The sequence below is a fragment of the Scomber scombrus genome, chromosome 8 (genome assembly GCF_963691925.1).
Source record: "Scomber scombrus chromosome 8, fScoSco1.1, whole genome shotgun sequence".
Lineage (NCBI taxonomy): Eukaryota > Metazoa > Chordata > Actinopteri > Scombriformes > Scombridae > Scomber > Scomber scombrus.
Genome location: NC_084977.1, coordinates 2,289,760 through 2,316,069, shown reverse-complemented (window position 1 = coordinate 2,316,069; position 26,310 = coordinate 2,289,760). Strand labels below are relative to the sequence as shown.

The window sequence follows — 26,310 nt, the reverse complement described above, 5'->3', positions numbered from 1 at the left end:
ATCAATGCACTGAAAACTTTATTTACAAAATCAGTCTGGGAAATGATGATGTATTCTTCTTATGTAGAGATCTGTAAAGAATGTTAAAGGGGTATTCAGCCAATTTAGTGTTACGTTCCCATTAGACTCTCAGCCAGCATGTCCATGTTAAATTTGGGCTGCAAATATGGGTCCCAAGTGGGTTTGTCCGCAGTTTCCATGGTGGTCCCACCTGTGTTTGCCCATATGGGTCACAATCGGGTTTCAGGTGGGGCCCAACTGGATGAGACTCATGTAGGCCCCATATGTGGTCTATGTGGGATCAGAATGGACCTTAAATGGGGCACATTTAGCCAGCCCACATAGGCTTCACATGTGGGACCCATGTTTCTGAAACAATATGGGGCCCATACAATGTGCCCTGTTTATGCCCATGCCCACTTAGCACACTTGCATCCCTTATGGGGCTCATAAAGTCAGCCCATGTGGGCTTCACATGCGGGGCCCATGTTACTGAAACCATGTGGGACCTGCAAAATTTGCCTTTAACCCATGTGGGGCCCACATGGACATGCTGCCTGGGTTAAAGGATATTAAAAATTACTCACAATTGATGCAACTTCATTAATGCAACTTAATGTTTCTTGTTACACACAGAGGCACAGAGGGTTTCAAACTCTGCACCTGGAGTTGTAAAGCAGACTATCTTCCAGCTCACTAATCTAAGAATTCATCAATGATTCCACATCTCAGTTCAGTGTCAATACAGCATGTAACCTGTTTAGCTTTCATGAAGGAGACCAGAGTTTGCATCAGGTTATTGTATCTGATTAAGCACAGATATTGTAGAAAGTAAGGATTAGAATATAAGCACTGAATGTAAAAAAAAAAAAAGAAGAAGATTGAAATGAATATATAGAGTTGCTAGTTTTAGCTTCCACTATGGCCATGATGAGGTATATTTGACATGATATATGCGATATGTGAAAATCTGTGTTTCTCATCAACAGATAAATATTAGATATCTGCAGGAGTGGCTGGATTAATCAATTATGTGGGCCTCAAAGTATAATCAGCTGTTTCCCATACTGAAGCTCCCTGTAGAGCTGAAAAGGAAGAACCAACCCATACTGATGTCTTACATGATGCACATTTCCAAACAGATTTTCAATAAATCAAATAAACAAAAAGGAAGTGACAGACAGTAAACCTGGGGTACTTCAGAGACCCTGCAGGGGTCTGAGACCCTGAGGCACTGAGCAACTCCCCAATGTGTCTTGAATCCCAACTGCTAATCACGTGACCTCACATGGGGTCCAAACCCAAACATTGAGAAACTCTGAAATCTCAGAAAAATAGATATGTTTTATGAGATGTGGATCTCATGTTGTGAAGTGACAGATCTAGTGAGCACAAGAGCAGAAAAGATAAAACATAATTATCATAAAATATATTCATATACATGTGTGTTAGCAGTGTAATAATGACTGTTTGAACTCTCCCTGTCCGTTAAATCCCTCTTTTTAAATAACACACACAAGTTAAGATGATGGTAAATCCACATAATATCCCTCTCATACTTTACTATTAGAATAGATTTTTATGATCTGTTTAGGCTGAAAATGTTAATTATATATTTACATACTTTATCATATTAAGTGTCAAACTGATTTAAGTTACAATGAAAGGATTTTAAAGTGAGGATAATCGTGGTAGTTTGGCTCATGATGATACTGGAGGTCACACTCCTGCAGTCCTGTTATTCACCACATCAGTGTTCATGCTGCTGGTCCAATATGCAGTCCAATACTGCAGCCTGTCTGACAGGGAGCGCGCTTCCAAATTCTCCCTCCCGCTGCGCTCGCTCCCTGTACCTTAAAAAAAGTGCGTGCACGGCTGAAGGTCACTAAAACACAAAAGGCTTTCAGCGCTGCGGTCCAATATAGCGCATGCGCGCTGCCGGAGGACTGCTTCACAGACCGCAATATGGCGAGAATGCCTGCCAGCGGAGATACGGAGCAGGAGCAGATGAGCTGCCCCGAGAGGAGCAGGGATGAAGAGGAGGAGGAGGAGGAAGATGAGGACGAGATCCAGGAGGTCCAAATCACCGGAGAGGAAGAGGACGAGGAGTCTGATAAAGATGGTGTGGAGCAGGAGTGGGAGTCAGGGAGCCCAGTGCTGGACCACAGCGGTTCCGCCGCGGAGACACCAGCGGTCGTTATGCGGAGTATGGACCGAGGAGAAGAGGAGGGGGATGCGGACCCCTTCAGCAGCAGCATCCCCGCTGGGCTGGACTCTCACCTGGAGGGAGACCTTCAGCACTCAGAGCGGAACAGACTGAGCGAGAACACCCGCCTGGCCACCCGGTACGCAGTGAGAATCTTCAGGGAGTACCTCAGTGAAAAAGCCCAAAGTCCAGACTTTGAAACTCTGGACAAGGAGGCGCTCTGCGCGGTGCTGCGCTCCTTTTACGCGGAGGCGCGCTCCAAAAGTGGCCAGTTGTACAGTAAGTCCTCCCTCATCAGCATCCGGAGCTCACTGAACCGGTACCTGAACGAGCCGCCCAACTGCCGCACCTTGGATCTCACCAAGGACCCAGAGCTGCGCAGCGCCAACCTGACCCTGGCTGCGGTCATAAGGAGGCTGGAGGAGCAGGGTGCGGGGCCAGTGGTGCAGAAACAAGCCATCACGCGCTCGGACCTGCGGAAACTGTACGAGTCCTCAGTGTTCAACACTGACACTCCGTTTGGACTGCTCAACAAAGTCTGGTTCGAGACCTGCATGTATTTCTGCACCAGGGGCCGAGAGAACCAGCGGGAGTTAGAGGAGGACTCGTTCGGTCTGGCTGTGGATGAGGACGGGAGAAAGTTCGTGTATTTTAAAGCTCTTGGACCTTATCACAAGTCCCGCTCCGCCGCCTGGACCAAGAAGCGTCCGGACTCAGACGAAGACACCCTGCCGAGGATGTACGAGACCGGCACGGAGCTGTGTCCGTACGCCAGCTTCGTCCGGTACGTGTCTAAACGGAACCCGCTCTGCAGGGCGTTCTTCCAGCGGCCCCGGGACCACTGCTGCGCGAGCGACGTGACGTGGTACGAGAACAAAGCCATAGGTAAGAACCTGTTGGGCACGAGGATGCAGATGTTGTCGCGTGCCGCCAAGCTCTCCAAGACCTACACCAACCACTGCATCGGTGCCGTCTCCATAGCAACGCTCAACAGCATCGTGGGCGCCACTGGCTCCAAGCAGACGACGACGCTCTACGTTGCCTCGGAAACGGTCAACGGCCACGCGCAATCCCACCTCCAGCTCGTGATCCCTTACCTGCGCCGGGTCACCGATGATGAGGACGTGAAGCCGCAGAGAGCAACATCAGCATCAGCAGCAACAACAACCATAAACACATCAACTACAACAACAGCTGTGAGGAGAGTGAGTGCAGAGGAACACCCAGGGGCTCCACTCCACAAGAAGCTGTGCGTGCGCCCCAGGACACTCGCGGAGTCTCCTGTGGAACAGAAGGAGAGCGACCCGCTGCCCGCGAGATCACAGGAGTCCCATATTCATACACAGCCAGCCGTCCGGTCTCCAGCCAGCGCTCCCACACAGGTAACACAGTGACCTCTACATGTCATCCAGTCTGGATGTATAGCTATATTATAGTCTGGCAGCGTGTGGAGCTCGTGCGTAAAATGCGCCGCAGCCTACAAGGGGAATTTTTTAAAGTTTATTTTTTAAACATTATCAGACAAAAATGAAAAGACATGCACCAGTCAAAGAAAAATGAAGGAATGAAAGAAAAGCGAGAGAAAAGAAAAACAAAATAAAACAAAACAAAAACATTATTCCTCTATTCCCATTCATCATCACCCGCGCACACACACACACTAAACACCACCTTTAAAAAAAGAAGTAACTGAATAAAAGCCTTTTTATGAGGTAAAAATCTATTCTTGACTCAGAAACACTATCTCAGCCTATCAGCCTCCACAATGCTCAATTGTATGTCTTAATATAAAAATAGTAAAGTGATATATTTTCACATGTAAACCAAAATATAGATTTAATTATTATTTTTGAGAAAGGTGAGTATGTTTTATGTCCCATGTTGTGTCTGCTTTAGTGGTGAAATAAGAAGGCTTTCTTAGCTCTTACGCTCTTATAATACAAAATAATAAGTATTATTTGGGAATATTCTGTTACAAGTAAAAGTCATTCATCAAAAATGTACTAGCATCAAAGTACATTTAAAGTACCAAGAATAAAAGTACTCATTTTGCAAAGTGGTCCATTTTAAAATGATATACATTATGTGGATTGTAATTTGATGTGTAAGTGTCACTTTAATGTTGCAGCTGTTGAACTGCTTTTTCAGTAGCAGCTGCTGGAGCAGTTCTTTTTTTTCACACATATGCAGATATGAGTGTGTTTCTATAACTTGACCAATTTGGATGTTTAAGCAGATGCAAATGAATATCTGACATCAATGTCATCAACCAATTATCATTTCTTAACATAAACACAGCGTAAATAAACATATTTGATAGGGATGCCTAAAATGTCTGTAGAGAGATTTGTAGTGAGTGGGACATTTTAAAAATAATCATTTATGGGCCCAGTTGATCTCTGTGTTACACTCTTATTGTTTCTCCGTCGACTGATAATAAGCTCCTACAGTTATGTCCTGACACGTTTCCATGTTCGTTGCAGTTTTTCTGACATTTTTCTGGCAGTGGTACAGAAAGGCATCCTCATCATTTATACCACCTGCAGAACTCTGATTGGTTCAGTTATTTCTGCAGCTGTCAATGAGCACAACAGCAGAACTCCTTGAAGCACTCAACACATCAGAGATCTGAATGGTGAACGGGAGGTTATCCAGGCTACAAATGACCCTATGTACTGTAACTGTCAACTGGACAACTGTATGAATGCCAACAAGCACAATAGCGAGATCTTTGAGCTGTAGAAAAACATATAGACCAAACAATCCATCTGATGCAATAATCATTAAAATATGTCGTATAGACTCCCAGCAGACACTGAAGAGCAGGACAAGCAGCGATGATTTCTCACTGGGACTGTCTCTCTGTTGCCATGGGTAACTATACCTGCTGATGAATTTACCCACCATGCACTACGGTAATGGCCCAGGGTAAAGAGTGCTTGTTCTTCTATACACACACACACACACACACACACACACACACACACACACACACACACACTAATCTGACTGTGTATGTATCAGATATGAGCCATTGAGTCCAGCTTTACAGTTTGTCTGCTTGTTTTGTGATTATTGAACCTCTCTGTATACATATCATGCAGTGAATTCTTTCACATCCAACTGAAATATTACACAACAAACAACAAACAATGAATATAAACAGATATGCTGTCTATAATTCATTGTAATAATACACAAATGTTGTCTTGATCCTCCTCATCCACTCCTTGTACCTGTTATCTAGAGTTCCCCTCAGCAAGCCTGTCTTCTATGAATTATATTTCTATACCACTCATTCTTAATGCTGCCTGAATTGTAAATCTAACCGCCTCAAACTTCATTCATCCCCAGCTCCATTAAACTTTTGAATAGCACCAAGACATAGATATGAATGTACTATACCGGTTTTTACATCATATCCATTTTAGATCTTGTGTTTTGTCATCTATTGAATTTCTTACAATTGTTTTGGTCTCATTTAAAAGAAAGAGAGATTCAAGAGCTTTTTATTGTCTTATGCACAGTAACACAGTAAGTGGCAACACTGAAGGCAGTGAAATGTGGCCTTTTTGAACTCAAGTTCCAATTAGAGCATGAAATAAATACTGACAACTATTTTGTTAAGGAGAGATAAAGGAAAAAGGTATGAGAGGCAAACTTTAAAAAAAAAAAATACTGTCTATACAAATGTACATTATATTGCACAAGTACAGTATAGCACCAAAGTGATAAAACATTGTGACAAATTCATTGTCACCATGATGTGAGCACTCTCTCTGCTGCTGGTCTTTGTCTACATCTTTGCATTTTTATTTATTTAGTACATTATTGACCTTTTTATCTTTGTTTCTTTTGCATTAATGTTCATTTGATGGCAGTTGTTTAGATGGTGTGAGTTGTTAGTCATAAGCAGTCTGTGAGGTCTCATGGTCCAAAACAAATTTCTCTTCAGGGGAAACAAAAGCTTGTTAAGAGAGTAGCAGGAGATGAAACCAAACACAGGACACAGGAGCAGCAGGAACTGAAGAATAACTTCATTTAGCCTCGGGAGCAAAGCAAAACTGAACTGGACAGAACAAAACTGAACAACACAGAACAAAAGGATCCAACAAGCCTGAAACACAGGACTGAAATACTAACTGAAGTAATGAGGAGATGAGATGCAGATGGGGATTTGGGTGGAAAAACTCAAGTGAGGGGAAAAGGAGATGAAATGGGAATGGAAAAGAAGAAAGACTGAGGAAAAACACAGAGAAAAGGGGATTAATGAGGACAGGTGTGGGGGGGAAACAGGGGTAAGCATCCTCGGGGCAGAACAAGAGTGGAGCATGAGAACTCTGTGGGTCAGCTGAGACGGCCAACATGAAGTCCGGCTGGCCATCAGCAGGGACTGTCAAATGGAAGTCTGGTAGTACCACAGCAGAGACAGCCAACTGCTGAAGCTCTGGAAAAAAAGTGTGTGGAGATGGCCGAATGCTGAAGGTCTTTGTGGAGGTCGGCAGGTCAGCCCGAGGTGCCAGGGAAACATGAGGCTGAAGCACAATCACAGGAGACTGTTGCAGCTCAGGAACAGGGTTTTACTGTGGCCCAACAGAAACAGGAGATTGTTGCAGGTCAGTAGGGACGGACTGATCCTCAGTAGTGGTGCAGAGTAGCAGATACTCTGTGGTGCTTGGCTGCTCAGAGAGCCAGAGGTACGGAGAGCATTGGGGAGCATTGGGGACCATGCCTCATTTTGAAAACTCCTCTGGACATCATGGTGGCTGGCAGGCACAAAGCTTGCAGCCTGGGGCAAAGGGTGCTCCAGGGAAGTGCTGGGACACTCCAGGGAAACTTGGGAAGCTGGTACGATGGACTTGGGAAGAACAGGATTTAAATTGTATTTCCAAGTGAAGAAAGTCTGTCAAACTAAGGGGTCCCTTTTCCAAGACACAGCAAGCTTGGCTCTTCATTTATATCCTGTGTAACTCCAAAATCATGTCAGGAAAAGCGTGAGCGTCCAGATTGGAGCGTCCAGATTGGAGCGTCCAGATTGGATCAAGATGGCTAGAAAGCAAAATTCCTATAAATCAACTTTGATGAACTGTGAGGAACTGTTGAGGGAATGTGCAGCAGGCGCAGACAATTAGTGAGTGTGGAGAGGTGTGCAGATGAGGGTATCTGGTGGACAGCTTGAAGATGTCAGGTCTGGGAGTTGAAGAGGGGGAACATGGTCTGGGAGAAGTGAGCAGGGGCTGGAGATGAGAGACTGCGGCTGCAGAGACGGACTGAGGAGCAGATGGTGACTGGATCGTGACAAAGCTATCTTATCTTATTTATTATCATAATGAGGAAATGAACATTATATTTCACTGGTTTTCTTACAATATCTGCTCCATAGCCTCAGGATGTGAAACCCAGCCTCTGGTTCTAAAGTCCTACACATTATTGTTTTCTTTCAAAGCATAGTTGTCAAACATTAACAGCAGTATAGTACATAGGAGACCAGGTTAGTCCATCCTCCTACTCACTGACAACATGTTGCACATCTAAGTTGAGATATTGGTTGTGTAGCGAACTATGGATATTATAAGACGTTGAAGATATTAAAAATAGCTCTCGTAATCAAAAATGACGGTTATTATTGGATACAACCAAATACCGTAATTCAATTTAACAGACTATAAAGTCAATACTGAATCAGTCAGTTATCTAAAGTTATGAATTCTCCGGCGTCAGGGACCGTCTTGATATTCACTCCAAATCAATACACACACGATCGACTATGATTATAAGGGTTTTATTAACTAACAGTGATAAACATACAATAAAAACAAATTGTGAATAATGGACAAAACAAAAGGAATAAACAAATGAATATATGGTTCTAATGAATGAAAGATGATGATGAATGGTGGAATCAAACTGAGGTTTTAGGTCCTATGGTAATGATATTAAAATGGGATTAAAGGTAAGGAATACTTTAATCTTAACTCAGTTACGCTCACAATTTAACGCCAGCCCGATTAAAATGAGAGATGGGTTATTCAGCCTGCTGTTCAGGAGATGAACCGTCAGCTTTGCTGTGGTTTGGGATTTTAGCGAAGTTTCAGCGGGATGTGATCTCGTTAGGCTCCGCGATTCTCGAACTGCGTCCGGGCTGCGGGAACCGGTCAGCTGGCCTCAGCGGCTGCTCGTCCCGGTTGGTCTCTGAAGGTTGTCTCTCTCTCTCTCGGTGGTGAGCACCTGGGATGGTTTCGGTGCTTTTGGTGGAGTTTAAAGCGTACTAATATGATTTAATTCGTTGACAAATACAGCTTCAAAAGTCGGAGCTGGCCGAGCGTCTAATTCTCGAAGTCCGTCAAACAGAACGAAACTTAGGCTATCAAAAAACAAAATAAAAGTGTTAAATGTCTCTGGTTGACTTTAGCAATAGGGCATCAAAAGGAAGATGGTTGAGTTTCGGCTTGAAGATACAAAACTGATGATTATATAAAAAGTTTGGGACTGAGTTTTGAACTATGCCGCGTAAAATTGACAAAACTAAAGGAAGTTACTAAAGAATAAAAATGTATAAGAGTTAAAAAGTGAAGAAAATTTAAGAGAGAATAAACTAACACTAAGAGGTTAAGATAAGAGTAGTTAAGACAAGAGACAGAATTTGCGTCTCTTCCTTGAGACTTTATTCTTATAACATCATGATCAACCTGAGAATTGTTTTAAACACATTTTTAATCAGAGGGTCACAAAAACACTTGTGGTTGCTTGGAATTGCAGACAAAAAGAGGGGGTGATGGAGAGGAGAGGAGCCTGATAACTGAAGGCTCTGCCGCCCATTCTACTTTTAGAGATACTAGGTACCACAAGTAGGTCTGCGATCTGGGAGCGCAGTGTTCTAGTAGGTACATAAGGTACTATAAGCTCTTTAAGATATAATGGAGCCTGACCATTAAGAGCTTTAAAAGTGAGGAGAAGGATTTTAAATTCTATTCTTGATTTTCTCACTGCATGCATCTTTATAACAATGTTTAACACTACCGTACCAATGTTTATGCTGCTTTAGAGTCACCTGACCGGTTTAGGGAAGAAATAAAATATGAAAAATCCTAATAAGTTAAAAGACTTTCATGAATCTTATCGGCTTCTGGTCAAAAGTTTCTGAAAATGTGATATGGTGGTGGATGAATGGGGTGGGACTTACGACCTCAGTCACAACAACTCTATACTAACAGGCAGCACATGATCTTTTTATGGCAGTCTGTGAAGTGTAATCACATTTTTATGGTGTATATGTTGTTTTTTAATGTGTAAATGCAGTCAGGTGTGTAGCACTCTCTAGAACACACACTGTATTCTACAGGAAACAGTCAGAAAAGCAGCAGGAACGCTTTCATTGGACTTTATTTCTGACTGTTTTTTTGGGGGGGGCTTGGGTTGTATTTGTGGTGTCATGATGTGGCACATAGTTGTCCGTATGAATACATGTTTGAAGTGAGAATGGAAACATATGTACATCCTCACTTTTATTGTTGGGTTAATACTTTTGGTACATTCATATTTGTATCCCTCCTTTTATAATGACTCTATTGGGAAATGCTGTTTTGGGCCACAGGGGATTTTCTTCACTGCAAATGAAAAATTGGCAGTGAGGCTGAGAGGTGGCGCCGCATCAGCTCTCTTAATACATTCGTGGTTTTGGTAGTTTTACCTTTCTGTCAGTGTCACACTTCCTGGGGTCACACGGCTCTCAGTGACAGAAAAACAGTGTCAGTCAAGTGGAAGGGGGCGGGACGACGGCTCAACTCTAGTGTGCAGACCCTTGTTAGAAATTACATCACAATCGGCAACATGGCATTTCCTGTAAACCTGATATTATGGCTTCACTCTGCATAGCAGCAGGATGTGTTGATGCCACATTTATACTCAGTTAAGCGTCCTCACCGTTTGTGTTCACTCTCACTGCTTTCAGTCTGCTTTCCAGCAGCAGCAGCAGGCAGCTGTTTACCATGAAAAAGCTCTAATTAAGCCACTGCACACACTACCTGCTCAGCACCAAACAGCAGACACATAGCTGGTGGACATAATGGAGCATTTAGCAACTAAAGAGATATATATTTTTTCTCAGGTGTAGAACTGACCAGAGAGGAGGAGAGTGAAAACTGATAGAGTTCAGTGTAGTCTAGAGCAATTCTCACTAGTTTTCAGACTTTTCACTATCAACTCACAGAATTGATATTACGGCTCACGAGACTCGTCTATTATTCAACAGAAAAGAAAACTACTAAAAGGTTTGACAAGAGCAGTTTGGAGCAGGAAGAAAGCAAACAGCAGAACAGTGTCGAGGGTGGAAGAGAGCTGCTGAGTGAGAGCCCAGGGGACCTTTGTTCCCGGCTTGTCAGGCACTGGCCTCCTACAGAGCTGCCAACTGCCTCTTTCTGAGCTTAATGCGTTGCTTCACGCCAGGCACCTGGCATTGTTAAGTAGCCTACAAGGCAATCTGGGATAGCTGGTGCTCTGGCAGAGCAAAGTCATATGTATGTGCCTGACAGACTGTCCTTGTGTTTCTGTGCTTCCTGCCAGGCTTCTGGCATCATCTGCCATTCCTGAGGCTGCCTGACAGCTAGGATTCTAAATCATCAGCACTTCTCCAAAACTTCACCTTGTGGTTAAAGCCTGGCAGCCACATGACAGCATGTCAGAAAGAAGGTAGCCTCGGAGTCACGTACCTGACAGACGGGGACAATCCCCCCCGAGGCCTGACACATATATAACTTTTGATCAACTTCTGTGTCATCAGGGCATCACATGTTTTCAAGCATATTAAGTGTTCTCTGATGTTTGCTGGCTCACAAAAAAGTGAATGAATGCAGTCAGTAAAAGTATAAAGTAAAGTATAAGTATTAAAGTAAAAGTACTGCAGTATTGTGAGTGATGTAATATGCAGTATTAAAGTAAAAGTACATAAGTATTATGAGTGATGTAGTATGCAGTATTACAGTAAAAGTACTGCAGTATTATGAGTGATGTAGTATGCAGTATTACAGTAAAAGTACTGCAGTTTTATGAGTGATGTAGTATGCAGTATTACAGTAAAAGTACTGCAGTATTATGAGCGATGTAGTATGCAGTATTACAGTAAAAGTACTGCAGTATTATGAGTGATGTAGTATGCAGTAGTAGTTTAGTCCAGTGGTTCCCAACCTAGGGGTGGGGCCCCTCCAAAGGGTCAGCAGATAAATGTGAGGGGTGGTGAGATGATTAATGGGAGAGGAAAGAAGAAAAAACTAAGTTCTGATAGTTGGACTTTTTCTCTAATCTTTGATTTTTGCTGAAATATTGGATCATTTGAACATTTATTGAAATGAAAGCATGTGAGAAGTTTAGAGGGAAAAATCACTATTTGGTGGAGCTGTTAACAACTCATAGACATCTGAAATGTGAGCCTGACTACACACTGCTTTTTGTAAGACGTCAACAGACAAAAAGGTTGGAAACTACTGGTTTCATCTTTAACAATGTGTTGTATTTAAAAAGCTTGTTATATTATCCATTGACATCTAATCCGTATCTCCTTCTTCTGTCTCAGGTAAAAATACAGAATGTATGAAATTCAGACCCGCATTTTTCCGGCTGGGCAAAATCATTTTTTAAAAACTGATTCTGACTCCTCTCCAACATAAAAACAAAGTGGAAAAAACACATTTTTGCTAACTCAAGTTTTTAATAGTATTTTTTCATGTCCATTCCAGTGGACGCCAAGACGAGATGGGCGTAAAATGTCATAAAAACTTAAAAATAGAGTTTTTTCACATAGTAATCAATCAGGTATGACCTAAACATCTGGAACTGGATGTTTGCATGGTTTTGAGTCTCTGTACAGTTCTGAACATGCACATGAACTTGATAGGTGTATCACAGCGTGGGTAGGGAACACCAGTGAGGTCATCACAAAAAACCTTCATCACAGGGCTCGCTGCAGTTTTCGCCACCTACTTTGTGTTCAACTTGCAAAGAAGAAGCTGCAAGGACACTGGAGTTTTTTCAAAGGTAAATATTGTTGTAAGTACTGTATGTTACCCCTCTCCTAATGAACTGATAGCACGTTTACTTGGAATGGAACTGGAACTTGAACTTGAGAAGACATCAGCTTGTGGATGTTTTCATGTATTCTCATTTTCGATGAGCAGCCTTGAAGCAGTTTCGGTGTGGCACAAAGCACAAGTGAGTGTTGCACTTGTCACAAAAGACGTGTGTTTTTCCTGTACAGTATGGCATCTTGCATCTGGTAGCCTCTTTCTTTTCATCATAATTTGGCATGTGGTCAACCATGTCATACTGCACTTCAGGTAGACCCTTTCATCCTGAACTGGTCTGTGAGCTGGTCTTTGGGGGACACGCTGTGGTTCTGGAGACATACTGGGTCTTCCACGTTTTGCTGCCACTGTTTTATGGACTCTCACCAGACACTGGGCCACATTCATCTTGAAATTGAGGAGATCCTGGATGTCTTTGGTCTGGATATTGGCCCTCTTGGCATCCAGCCTGTACTCCAAACAACTGTTGACCACGGCCACGTCAAAAGCATGTGTAATCATTCTCAGGGTCCACTTTTTTGACCGAATTTCTGTATGGTACAGACTGACAAGTTGATCAAGCAGGTCAACGCCGCCCATTGCTTCGTTGTATAGCTTAACCACCTCTGGATGGGACACCATCAAAAATTGTGCCTTCTTTTTGACCCAACGCTGCACTTCATCAATTCTGCCAACACCAACGAAGTCAGAGGCCATGACAACTGGTTTGTTGTCATACCATTTGACCAGTGCCACCTTACCATCACGGCTTACAACTTCATATTAGCTTCCTCAAGGCTTTTTGGCCATCTCTTTGTCAGACTGTAAAGGAGGCCTGGCAAAGCGAGAGACCCTTGCTGTCCCAGCGGCATGAATTTTCCTCTCAGCCAGCAACTCCAGAAGATTGTACGTTGTGAAATAATTATCAAAATACAACTTGTGGTTGGCCTCGGTGATTCGCTGGCTAAGATGTCACACCACTCCAGCTCCAAGTCCTAGCTGCTTCCTGTGCTCTTGTGATAGCTCCGTTGTAGTGCCTTGTTGCATCAGGTAGTCGTAGGCCATGCCACTTTTCCCAAACAGGAAGTATATTTTAACCCCCCATGAGTGTGGCTTGCATTTGATGAATTGCTTGATAGACAGTTCTGAGTTTCGCGAAATGGCACCATTTGTTCATCAACGCAAAGGTTCTCCTCTAGTGGAAGCTCCAAGCATCTACTGCGTATGGCATCATAGAGAGGATGTACCTTGAAAAACACATCATTGTTCTCAATGCGCCAACATCCATCCCAGCTTCCCAGTACATGGAGACTCTTGGCATTTTCATCACTCCCATACCAAGGTAGAGACCGATTAGGGTTCTGATCTCTCCTGAACTTAGTGTACCACTTTGCATGGCATAAATATTTGTGTTGTTGGCCATCAAATTGAAGATCTCATCTGGTATATACTGTTTGAAGTATTCATAGGGTCTCATGGGATGAACCTCATGAATTGGAGGATTCTCAAGGGAAGTGTCCATGATTGTAGTGAACGGCCTGTGACGCCACTTGATTCCTTCCTTCCTGGTTACTGTCATCTCCTCCTGTCCTCCTCTGTCACTACACTGTCTGTCTCCTCTATCTCAATCTCATCTGCCACATCAAGTTCTTCTGGCATGCATGTAACCTCTCCACTGTCCCTCTCTGAATCTAATAACAAAACAATCACATTTGAACTCATTTTATGTATTCACCCTCTTGAACTCTTATGCATTCCATTTAGATCTTACTGTACATATAAGACATCAAATTGATGGAAAACACTTACTAAGAATTAAAAAAACTCCTGGTTTCATCCTCCTCATTTCCTGAATTCAAGGAGTCAAGTTCAGACAACTCTCCATTTACAAGACGTTCAAGGAAGTCTTCAAATTTATACTCTACAAGAACATTATGTACAAAATTATATATATTTAAAATTGTATAATCATGAATAAATAAACTGTGACACCATACTTTACCCATGAAAAGCTTACAGGTATTTTGTTTCTTTATATACTGACACTAAACATGTGAGTGTTCGCTAACCTCGGCCAACTCTTGATGTCCATTGCAATGGACATCGGACTTTGAAAAAATCCTATAAATTAATGATATGATATATGTTCAAAATAACTTCAAATATTATCACTTGTAACAGTTAAAATTATACTGACAGCAAATTTGTTTGGCCAGCATGAACATAAATGTATATTTTTGATTGAAAATGGGCCCTTAGTCTTCCCTCTCTGCAGTCGCTCCGCCATGCTTGTCTTGTCCGATCTCTGTCACTCTCCCAGAGCGTGCTCAAAGTCATGACATGATTGTAATTGGATAATCAGGATCCAATCAGTAACCAGCATTGCTGACATCATTCAATTACAGAGTATTTATTGGTTTAGAGACAGAAATATGTCATGTCCATTCCAATGGACATCGGGTACAACATTGCAAGAACTTAGTATTTCAACCACGTTGGTGTAAGCCTATATTTAAAACTTTGTGCACTCATCAGCCCCCACAGTCATATCATCCCACATCTAGCAGGTGTGGGATGATGTGGTCAGTTATGATTCTGCTCTATGCATGAAACAAACATCTCTGCAGGTTGAAAATAAGTGAAAGTTCTTACAGGATGATATTTATTGGACATTTAAATGCCTTCTGTCAACATTACTGCTACTTTTACCACTGAACTTCTACTTTCATATTGGTACGACCACTTAAAAGTGTTTCATACTTTGTAATGTTGTTTAGCACTTCCCAGCCACCGTAATGTAACATGTAATAAATGATTAAACAAACGCTCAGCTGTTGGGGTTTTTTAGCAATAATGACCAGCTCGTGTGTGTGTGTGTGTGTGCGTGTGTGTGTTTGGTGTCCCAGGACAGTAGTGGAAGCAGCAGCAGAAGCAGCATGATGAGTCAGCAGCTGGTCTCTGTATCTTCTGCGTCTCCACTGAGCTCAGCCGGCATCCCCACCCCCGCCCAGCTCACCAAAACCAATGCACCTGTCCACATCGATGTAGGAGGACACATGTACACCAGCAGCCTGGCCACGCTCACCAAGTATCCTGAGTCACGGTGAGAGAAACTCGCACACTAAAACAAAAACATTCTCTTCAGATAGCACTGATTAACTCTGATTAACACACTAAACATCTAAAGCGAAAGTGCTCAGTAGCCTGAGAAAAAGCAAAAAGTCCTTACTATGCAAATTAAGTACGTTTTAAGTGATACACGATTTTCCCCTTAATTTACATTTTATTTAAAATATTCAAAAACACCCCTTGATTCATTTTGAAAGAGCAACAGCCAATGGGGAAACTCCAATATTGATCCATTTGACCAATGGTGTAACTCAGTGAGTCATTCAGTCATTTGGGATTATAGGGCCGGTTTGTGGCCAAAAATTGTGACCTTATCCTTTAATGTTTCATCTATGGATTAAAACATATTCATATATAAACACATACACTGGTTTGTAATGGATTATCTCCACAAGTAAAGAGGATTTAAAAGGAGTAGTTAGTGGATAACGTATTGAATGGATAAAAATACCTAAAAACTGACCAGATAATAGGAAAGCTGTCCCTTAACTTATGCCTTGAAAGTGCTTTTTAAACTGAGGTGAACATTTAGAGATTGCTTTCAAGCTATCTGATCCATTTTGAAGGGTTTCCTCCCTTAAAATTAAAAGTAAAGTGAAAATGCTTTCAAATAATATTTATAAATTATTTTCATACAAAACTGATTAAACAGCTGAAACCTAAATGAAATCAATATTTGCTGTGAGCAGCTTTGTCTTTAAAACAGCAGCAGTTCTAAGTTCTCCTTAGTACATCTGCACAGTGTTTCAGGTACTCGCCAAATCACTTGTTCCTGCATCTTGCCCCTACATATTCTTCTTCTGTGGATTTCTGTGTCTTGACCAAACCATCTGATGCAGGACTCCTTGTTCTTCTTGTTGCTGAAGATACAGAGTCATTTTTTATGACTCTTGCTGGATGTTTGGGGTCGTTGTCATGCTGCAGACTAAATTTGGGACGGATCAGATGCCCCCCTGATAAGAACATTTAAACTGTCTAAAACCTTTGCATAGTACTGTAAATGGGGAATTAAGGTAAAAAAAATGAATGCATTTACCTTCATAGTGAACCACACATGCTTTATATGCTTTTCTGTTATAGACCACTACAGTTTCTTTGATGATACAATTAGTCTGTTTGGTAGATGTCTTCATGACTCACTGCTTCTCTTAACCCATTAAGTCATTTTTACTTTTGCTCCCGATGCTTCTGTGCTTTAATAAGTGACTATGTGGCCTCTTTGGCTGACTGTTGGTGACCACATGTTGCTTTGAACACTTAAATGTAGTGGAGGTGATTGTCAGAGCACTTTAAAGCTGCCAAACGGCATTCAGCATGTGTGCCATGTTAAACTGATTGTGTAACTGTCTTCATTGAGTCCAGTAAGTGCTGCGGGACCATTAACTTTAACCACTTAAAAGCTTTTTATATGCAATGTTACTCATTCTGCCTCATACTAATCTGTACTTGACTCTGACAGCAGCTTATTAAAAAAGAAAGAAAGAAGAAATAACTCATTTTAAATAGTAATAAATCACACCACTGCTCAGTTCAGCACCCTCAGTGATTTCTGTGACTACAGTCTTACTTGGTCTGATATGACAAGGAGTTTATGGTGCCTAATTTAACTAATGCACCATGTTAAGATCAAGTATTTTTTCTAATCTGGTGCCCATACCAGCAGTAAGTTGCAAGACATCATCATTTGTCTGTGCTTTCCAAAACTGCTACTGCTAATCATTGTTAAAATATAATGATGTTTCATGACATGACAATGGGCGAGGGACTGTATTTGGTAACTTACGTAAACGTCCAAAGTTAACGTGTTAGAACCATATATGGTAACTTCATTGACCTTAATTTGCAATATAAAAATTATAAATTTCTAAAAAAGTCACAAAAGCAAAAAAAAGTCATTTAATATCCCCCAATAACTTTCTAGGGTTCAATTGCCAATTTCCAAGTATTTTAATGAGTGCCCGATAAAGGGTTAACAGGATTAAGGATAGAGGACCATCAGAGTTTCATTTTGTCCAGGCTCATGGTTGGAAATGTAACACTTGCAGTTGGAAACATTGGTCTCCTTTGGCAAAGTCCACTGTTGGGTTATACCATCCACCCAACCCATCTGGCTGATCATCCCTTTAATCCTGTGTCTTTATTTAATCCACCTCCTTCTACTTTTCAGCTGTCAGCAGTTGCAGGTGTGACTGAACCTTCAGCTGCTGCAGCGTATTTTAGGACATCTGTGGCCAGCAGCTGCACCAACACTTGCTTGGTATTTCTGTCTTCATGTCTGTTTCAGGATCGGTCGTCTGTTCGATGGAACGGAGCCCCTTGTGTTGGACAGTCTAAAGCAGCACTACTTCATCGATCGAGACGGCCCCATGTTCCGCTACATACTCAACTTCCTCCGGACCTCCAAACTCCTCATCCCAGATGACTTCAAAGTGAGTGTCTGTCTAGAGCTTTGATCAGGTACTACCACAGTATATCACTGCAGTGCGTCTGAACAGTCCCAAACCACAGGGAGAGCCATAAACACATCAATGACCAAGAATGTTTGTGAGAGGAGAGATTACAACAGTCCAGGGACACTTAAGAATCATTTAAGTATACTGTTACACGTCACTGAGCCCTGTTCACATTCACACAGTTGCAGTAGCAGCTAGGGGTCGAGGGGCCTTTCATAAGGACACCCCGTGGTGGTAATGAGGAAGGGGCATCTGCTGTTCTTTGTTGTTTTGAAGAAAAATAAAAATGACTGCAGTTAATGGGCCTCATGCAAGAACCTTAAACCACCCGACTGGTCATCGGGAGCACAGGGAGATGTCTCGTTGGGCTGGTTGCCATTTTGGCCGCTTGAGTTGCCCATTATACAAAACAAGAGTGAGTGTGATGTGTCAGTGGCACGGCAGCAAACCTCACCGTTTTCTTTTAGATTTTATGATTTTTATTGGCATATTTTGGGGCATCAACTTCAACCTTTCAGTAGTTGTTGAAAACTTTGTTCATTCCGACAGCTGCCTCTGTTTTTCCCTGCTGGTCTCTGTCCAGTATCATGTTGTGTTGCAGCTGACAGCATAAAATAGCCTACTGTAGACTATAATATTCTCTCCTCTATTATCCACCTGTCATATTATTCATGGACCGCTTTGTTTTTTTTAGCATCTAATTCCACATCAAAGCATTCTCTCTTGATTTGTGAACAGGCCACATTCATCAGGCTGAAATGAGCGATTTATGCAAAGGTCGGGCATGTAAGAGAGTTTGTTGAATCTGAGTTGAATCTGAAACACTTACACCAGCAAACCTCACAGAAAAAAAAGTAAGAGAGTTTTAGGATAAAAATACAGAAATGTTCTTGCATGAAGCAAAATATATTGCCTCAGCCTTTTACACAGATCCACTAGGGATGAAAAATGAATCATAGTGGCTGCTACCTCGGGTTTAGAATCTCAGCTGTTTTGAACATCATTATCAGTTATTTCTATCTCAGTGGATCATTTACTGATTGATGGGCAATGTATTATTTGTTATTTGTACAAAAACACCAGACAGCATGTCCATGTGGGGCCCACATGGGTTAAATGTGGGCTACATGTGTACTGAGTGGGCATGGGCTTGAACTGGGCAAATTTTTCAGGTCCCACATGTGAATTAGAGGTCGACCGATACAGATTTTTTATGGCCGATACCAATACAGATTTTTTTTTACATCAGCCTTAGCCGATGGCCGATGTGTACTGCCGATTTTTTTGAGCCGATATTGCTTTTTCTCCCTCCAGATAAGGAGCAGCGCTCACACACACACACCGCTGTGATGGCTGCTCCGTCCCACTCTCAGTCAGAGTGAGAGAGAGAGACAAACACACACACACACACCGCTGTGATGGCTGCTCCGTCCCGCTCTCAGTCAGAGTGAAAACGTACCGTTCTCTCACGGGACTCCGGGAGTTGTGTTGTTGTTGCCAGGCTTCCAAAACTTCCGAGGGAGGGGCAATGCATGCGCTGCACGTGCTCTCCAGCGCCCCCAACAACACAGAGCTGCCTATGGATGCGCCTGTCTGTAACTCGCGCATTGGCCGATGTATCGGTCGACCCTTAATGTGAAGCCCATGTGGGCTGACTGTATGACCCCCATAAGGGATGTAAGTGGGCTAAGCAGGCATAGGAATAAACACTGCATATTGTATGGGACCCATATTGTTTCAGAAATGTGAAGCCCATGTGGGCTGGCTACATGGGCTCCATTTAAGATCCATTCTGATCCCACTTAGACCACATATGGGCAATCATATGGGGCCTACATGGGTCTCATCTCTTCTAGTTGGGCCCCACCTGAAACCCAGTCATAACCCACTTGAAGCCCATATGGGCAAACACAGGTGAGGCCACAATGGAAACTGCGGACAAACCCACTTAGGACACATATTTTAACCAAACCCAAATGTAACCCTTATAGGGCCCACATGGACATGATGGCTGGGAAAAGTATGTAGGCAACAATAACACCATGGGAACTTACTCAGCCTTGGGGAAAACAGATCTTTCCTCAACATGTTTCCCTTGAACTTTCCCCAGAAGTTCTCATACCACTTTAAGACAACCATGTTTTTTGTGTGTGTATATATATGTATATATATCCCCTGAAAAGCTAGTGCAGAAAACAAGATATTTTAGGTGAATTGCTATATTGCTCACACTGCCGGACATATTTTGTCCAATACTGTTGTCATGGCGATGCAGAGTGCAGATTTTGTAATGACTTGGCATAGTTAAGTCATCTGTACCCATCGAATTACGAATATGTTGAATACATAACCGAACAAATGTATGTGTATGTGCTGTACAAGTGTTTCTATGCATCTATGTGTAACTCTGCATGTACCTCTATATTTGTACGAGCTTCTGTCATGTGTGCGTGTCTCTGAGCTTGTCTTTGTGTGTGTGTGCTGTGTGTTTTGCAGGAGTACTCCCTGCTGTACGAGGAGGCCACTTTCTTTCAGCTGGCTCCTCTGCAGGCCGAGCTGGAGCGCTGGAGGAGCGAGCGGGAACGTGAGCGCACGTGCCGGGAGAGCGAATGCGTCGTGGTTCACGTGGCTCCGGAGCTGGGCGAGAGGATCAGTGTGAGCGCCCTCCCCGCCGTCATCGAGGAGGTTTTCCCAGAGGTCGTAGACGGCATGTGCAATTCCCTAAACGCCAGCTGGAACCACAACTCCACACACGTCATCTGCTTCCCGCTCAACAGCTACTGCCACCTCAACTCTGTACAGGTACAACACACATACAGGGTTTATTCTGAAAGGGGACATATATAATTCACACTTACAGGTCTATATTTTTAACCTACAGTTTGATTTACAGTTACTACTTATTATACTATCTTATACTGGCTCTTTATGCAGCCCCTCAATTTAGCTTCTGTCTCTTAACAGGCACTCTTAGTTCCTGTCTCTTTAAGGTCACCCATCCCATGAACTCACTCTATTCTTATTGGTCAACTTCCAGAAGCCGTGTCTCGGCCGACCTCTGGCCACTTGGAATGTTACGTCAGCAAACCATGAAACAAATTATAGTGGCAAGATTTCACTACTTTTTTCTCGTTCTTTGCTTGAAATTTCAACTTCTTAAATACATCCCATCCAAAATACAACAGTGGACAACGTAACAACCCCTTAAAAAAACCATAGCAACTACCTTAGCAACCAAGGCTAAGGAATGTCAGTCATTTGTGGGAATGCACGACGAGCTGACGTTGGTTCATTAGCAAGGTAGAAAAAACAAAGCTTTCATGCAGGTTGGAGCCCTGGTTTTTGACTTGCAGAAAGCATTTCTACATACACCCAACTCCACTTTTGGAACTCCTACCATGTTTAGCATCTGACATCATTACAGGCTGTAAATAACAGAAAACCAGAAAAAGCATAATACGGTCCTTTTTAAACTCAACACCAGGTTTTTTAAGCACTGTAATGGCAAAGCATGGAAACAGAGTCCTACCTGGATTTGGGTGCCTATTGGTACCAGACGGGTGAAACAGGTGAAAAATACCCTACTGTGTAATTTGGGGGTACGGGTCGGGTCGGACACATGCGTACCACAGGTCTAAAGTGCAGCTATTATTAAAATGTAATATTCAAAAAACATAAAAATATGTATTTTTTAGTAACACATCTACAACAGTATGCTGGCAATTCAAGTTGATAAAAGCTTTTTAAAATCATGTAGTTTATTCGTGCATGCGTCCTCCATGAACTCTCTGCTTTTATTTAAAAATCACATCCACTTACACTGCAGTCATTGAAATGGATCCTGAGGAGTAGACAAAAAGCATAGTGGACATTTTTTTTGTATCCAATGTAATAGACTGATTTTCATTGGTTTCAAGCACAGCAGGTTTACATAACAGGACATGTGCAGGACTGCGCGTGGAACTTCTTCTTACTGATTTTGTTGGAACTACCAAAAATGAAGAAATAGCATTCAAAAATCCAACGTAATAAATCTCCTCAAGTGCGTTTCGATGAGAGTGGAGCTGGTCTGCAGCCAACTAACCCTGGATGTTCCCTGGAAGCGGATGCGTAGCAGTTGTGCTGCAGCTTTGTGTCATCCTCAACTGTTCCAAAGCTTTTTTCTTCAGCAGTCTGTTGTTCAGCAGACTTTTTTCTATTATCGTTCACCATTTTTTTGTGTTTTACAGCATATTGAACATGTTCACAGTTCATTTGCGATCAATGTGCTTTAGTAACAGATTCACAGAATTCTGCTCTTATTTTACTCGTTTCAATTACTGTAGGAGACACAACATGTTTGCTTTGTAATGGTATTTCCTGAATCATGTATACAGCAAAAGGAAGTATTCTTTCTGCTTGACAGACATCAAATGATGTGAAATGAACAGAAAAACGAATTTTACTATACGCATATTAAACTCAATAACAAATGATTTGCATCAGTAAATATTGAATTCATGTCAACTGACAACATTTCAGCGTTTAAATACATTTGCAGGTGAAGTTCTGCTTCATGCACGTCTAAATAACTGCTCCATCAAGAGGAAAAGGAAGTGAATCAGACTTTAAAGACAGTACTGAACTGTGGGAATATACTACAAATGATGACAGTCAAACAAATAACATGCTACAATGGAGATAAATTGATGGCTGTCACATTTTATTATGGGATGTCTCTGTGTCTCAGGGGGAATCTCAGTCAGTCTGAGATGCAGTATAGAGGAACAGAAGACTCCTGAGGGCAAGCTGAGATAATGTCACCATGTTCACTGCAGTGGGAGGCGAGGGAGAGAAAACTAATGGACTACTTCTGGAGTAGTTTATGTTTTAGGCCAAAGAGGCTGAGCGTCAGATGAATTTTGCCTACAGAAAAAGATGAGTGACCCTGGGCCCCTGGGCCCCTGGGCCTCTGGCTCGGCTATTGTTAGTAACACATTTCTACTTAAACGCACACAAAAACACTGCAGACTACATCATTAAATCACATGTTTAAGTAATGAAATGATTGATCATTATTATTCACGTAACAATCAAAACCATTTAATTTTATTTTGTGTCATGTGCCAGTGAGTTGCTTCTTTTAAAGAGATGTAGTGATTACACCAGGTAAAGCTGTTTCATTCTGTGAAACTTTTATCTGTTTTTTACACAAAATCATGTAGTGCTCAGGTAGCCGTGTGGTTACTGTGTATTATTCCACATATATCTGCAACATCCCTCTATTCAAGTCTGGCAAGGGAACTTTGTTGCATGTCATTCCCATTTTTCTTTCCCCTTGTTTCCTGTCGGCCTCTTCATCAGCGACCCTCCAATAAAGTCAACAATGCCCAAAAAACATAATATAAAGAAAGAAAATAGAACTATATATTTCTTAGGATGATAGAGAATGCTGGGAACATGCTTTTTCCTGTCTGACATTGCTCAACAGTGATTTATTCCAGCATTCAGAGGATGCCAGCAGCACTTCTGCACTACTTCTACACCAACTTTGTAGCTCTTTATATCCTAACGTAATCCAAAATTCATCAGTTTTGACAAAATTGTTCTCACCAAAGTAATTGCTGAGCTCTTGGAAGAGCCGTTTCCTCTAAGAGACGTGCCAGTAGTGTTGAAACGTTGCTTCCAGCAGGCTTATTTGAATTGCAGCCACCATAACGGATGCTTGTTCATGCCGTACTTGGAGGGAACACTTTGCCAGCTGTGCCTATATGGACATTATGGTCATTTGAAAACCTGTTTTGGAGTTTTTGAATGCGTCATCTTTATTGGCGGGCTGTACTGGCATTTACATTCTATAAGAAAAGTCTGGTGATGTTCTATATTTTTCTTCCTGTCAACAAATACCGTACGCAGACCATAACCAACAATGAACTGATCCACTAACATGTATTATGTGTGTGTGTATCAAAGTCTGGTACAATCCAGTCTGTTGGACAGATGAACACTTTTTGTTCTTCAGACTTTGTCCAACTTAAATAAACTAATATATACCAGATTAAAAGTCTCAGTTTTACATCAATATATTATTCATTACGTTTAAATGTGAGTCACACTGTTGCTATGAGTGACATATTCCTTCATTACCATAAACATACACACATACTGTAGTTTATTTTGATTCAGTCTCTCACACACACTGTCCTCCTGCCAAAAATACACACTACAACACCAAAATGTGTATTCACCCGCTGCTGAAAATAGCTCCCGACATACGCACTGTTTCCACCTGTCTGGTCTTTCGTTGAGAACTGCTGACAACACCAATAATGTTTAATACTGCCACCCTTATTCTTTAAAGTGCTCCATTTCTGCCACAGTGTCTTTTCTTGCTTCTACCACTGAAGGATGCTCAAGTCACAGATTCTACACAGTATGAATGTTAACGCTTCTTTTCATGCCTCACTCTTGTGTTGTTGTTTGGTTGGTGTGTGTGTGTGTGTGTGTGTGTACGTGCGCAGGTGTTGGAGCGGTTACAGCAGAGAGGGTTCTGGATCACGGGCTCATGCGGTGGCGGCGTGGACTCTTCTCAGTTTAGTGAATACATTCTACGAAGGGAGGGCCGAGGCAGCTGGCAGCCCCCCACCCTTATAAGAATCAAACAGGAACTGCTGGACTGAACTAATGAACTCACAGGAAGAACTTTTTTAATATTGTGACATATCCACCAGAAGAACATCACTTTGACACGGAAGAATCCGACTAATCAGACATGAATTCTTGCTAGGTTGTAGAGCTGTGGCAAATATCAACTGCATAGGGGACTACAACTGTCTACTTTGCTTCTTTACAAGATTAAATCCATGATCACAAGGAATGGGGGATGGAGAAAGGACCAGAAGGAGTTATGGGAAATGCGGTTTATATTTGAACAAAATGCTTACAGTAACGTTTCCACTGGAGTGACATGGTGTTAGCAGTCATCTCCTCAACGGTCTCAGGTAGTCAGTGGTTGAAACCTACTCACCACATGCTGAGGCTGAAAGGTCCAATGTGAAATGCATCCGTCACATTATACTGATATTTACTACATGGTGCAAAAACTGAATCTCACCTCTCATAACAGAGAAATGAAGCTATACTCGGGAACTGACTGGTAGCTACAGGTCAAAATGTGACTACATATACTTTTCAGGCATCTTAAAGCAGTATTTAATTTTTTTGGCCACTTGGGGGCAGCATAACAAGCTGTAAACTAAACATCTTTTAAAGTTATTATGACAAATGTGTCAGTAAACAGTTGTGTATGTACACATCCAGCAGACGCAGAGTAGCGTACTGACGAAGCTGATGAATGTAACTCCAATATTCACTGTTTCAGTAAGCTCTGGTTTGGTCTCCACCAACCAGAAACATCTGTCTCTTTAGCTGCTAAATGCTTCACTATGTTCAAAAGAGTTTCTGATTATGAAAGTGGGCTTTTACACATACATATTCATACACATACAGTCACTGGCCACTTCATTAGGTACACCTGTGCAATCTAATGCAATCCAATACAACAGCTCTGCTTTAAATTCTACTTTTATGAAGTTAACATTGTGAGAAAGGTGATAATTCTATTTGTTGTTTATTACTGATGTCATTACTGGGGTGAATTATATTGAATGGTGTTCCTAATATTTCCCCCCCTCATGTATGTTAATGGAGTGGACACAATATAAACCTTTATTTTACTTCAAAAGACCATTGAGGAGGAATCCTCATTTAAAATGATGTAGAGACGCATTAGTACACAAAACAATATTAGGTAAAAGAAAAGAAAGAGATAAAAGAAAATATTGGGGAAAATAAAATAATATGAAATAAAACAATGAATAAATACAGTTAAATAAGATACGGTGAAGTTAAAAACAGAATCAAATAAAACAAGGTCTGAGATACGGTTTATGAACAGCTGTATGGTAAAAAAAAAATCAATCTTATTTTAAGACCTTTTGCAGTTTGTTCCATGTGTAAGATGCATTATAACATTTTTATTAACATTATTCTTATTAACATTAGAACACCATTCAATTTAATGCACCATAGTACACCATCATCAACACAACTTAAACGTCATAAAAGTAGAATTTAAAGCTGAGCCGTTGTATTGGATTGCATTAGATTGTACAGGTGTACCTAATAAAGAGGCCAGTGAGTATACATATACACATTTGAATCATCAATAATATAAAAGTATTCATTAGTGCAGCTTCACATGTTTAATGTCTCTGTATTACTTCAAAATGGCAACTGGACAATGTTAAATTTAGCTTTGATCAAATTTATGTTTTGGGGAAATTCATTTCTAATCAAAAGACGATGTTGTTTCATGAGGCTACACAGAGTTCAGATTACTACTCATGAGTACTTGTTTCATATCTCCAGCTTTGAGACTCAACAGAAAGCCTGCTACAACTGCTTCTAAAGACAATAACTTTAGAAT

General features: G+C 41.7%; 1 protein-coding gene across 1 annotated transcript; it reads left to right on the top strand.

The window, feature by feature from the left end:
* The first annotated feature begins 1,965 nt into the window (after positions 1-1,965).
* LOC133984704 (uncharacterized) lies at positions 1,966-24,502 on the top strand. Its single transcript, XM_062424159.1, has 5 exons — positions 1,966-3,596; positions 15,194-15,364; positions 17,675-17,819; positions 20,340-20,645; positions 24,344-24,502. The coding sequence occupies exons 1-5, from the start codon at positions 1,966-1,968 to the stop codon at positions 24,500-24,502; spliced, it is 2,412 nt and encodes an 803-aa protein (XP_062280143.1).
* Positions 24,503-26,310: the final 1,808 nt, after the last annotated feature.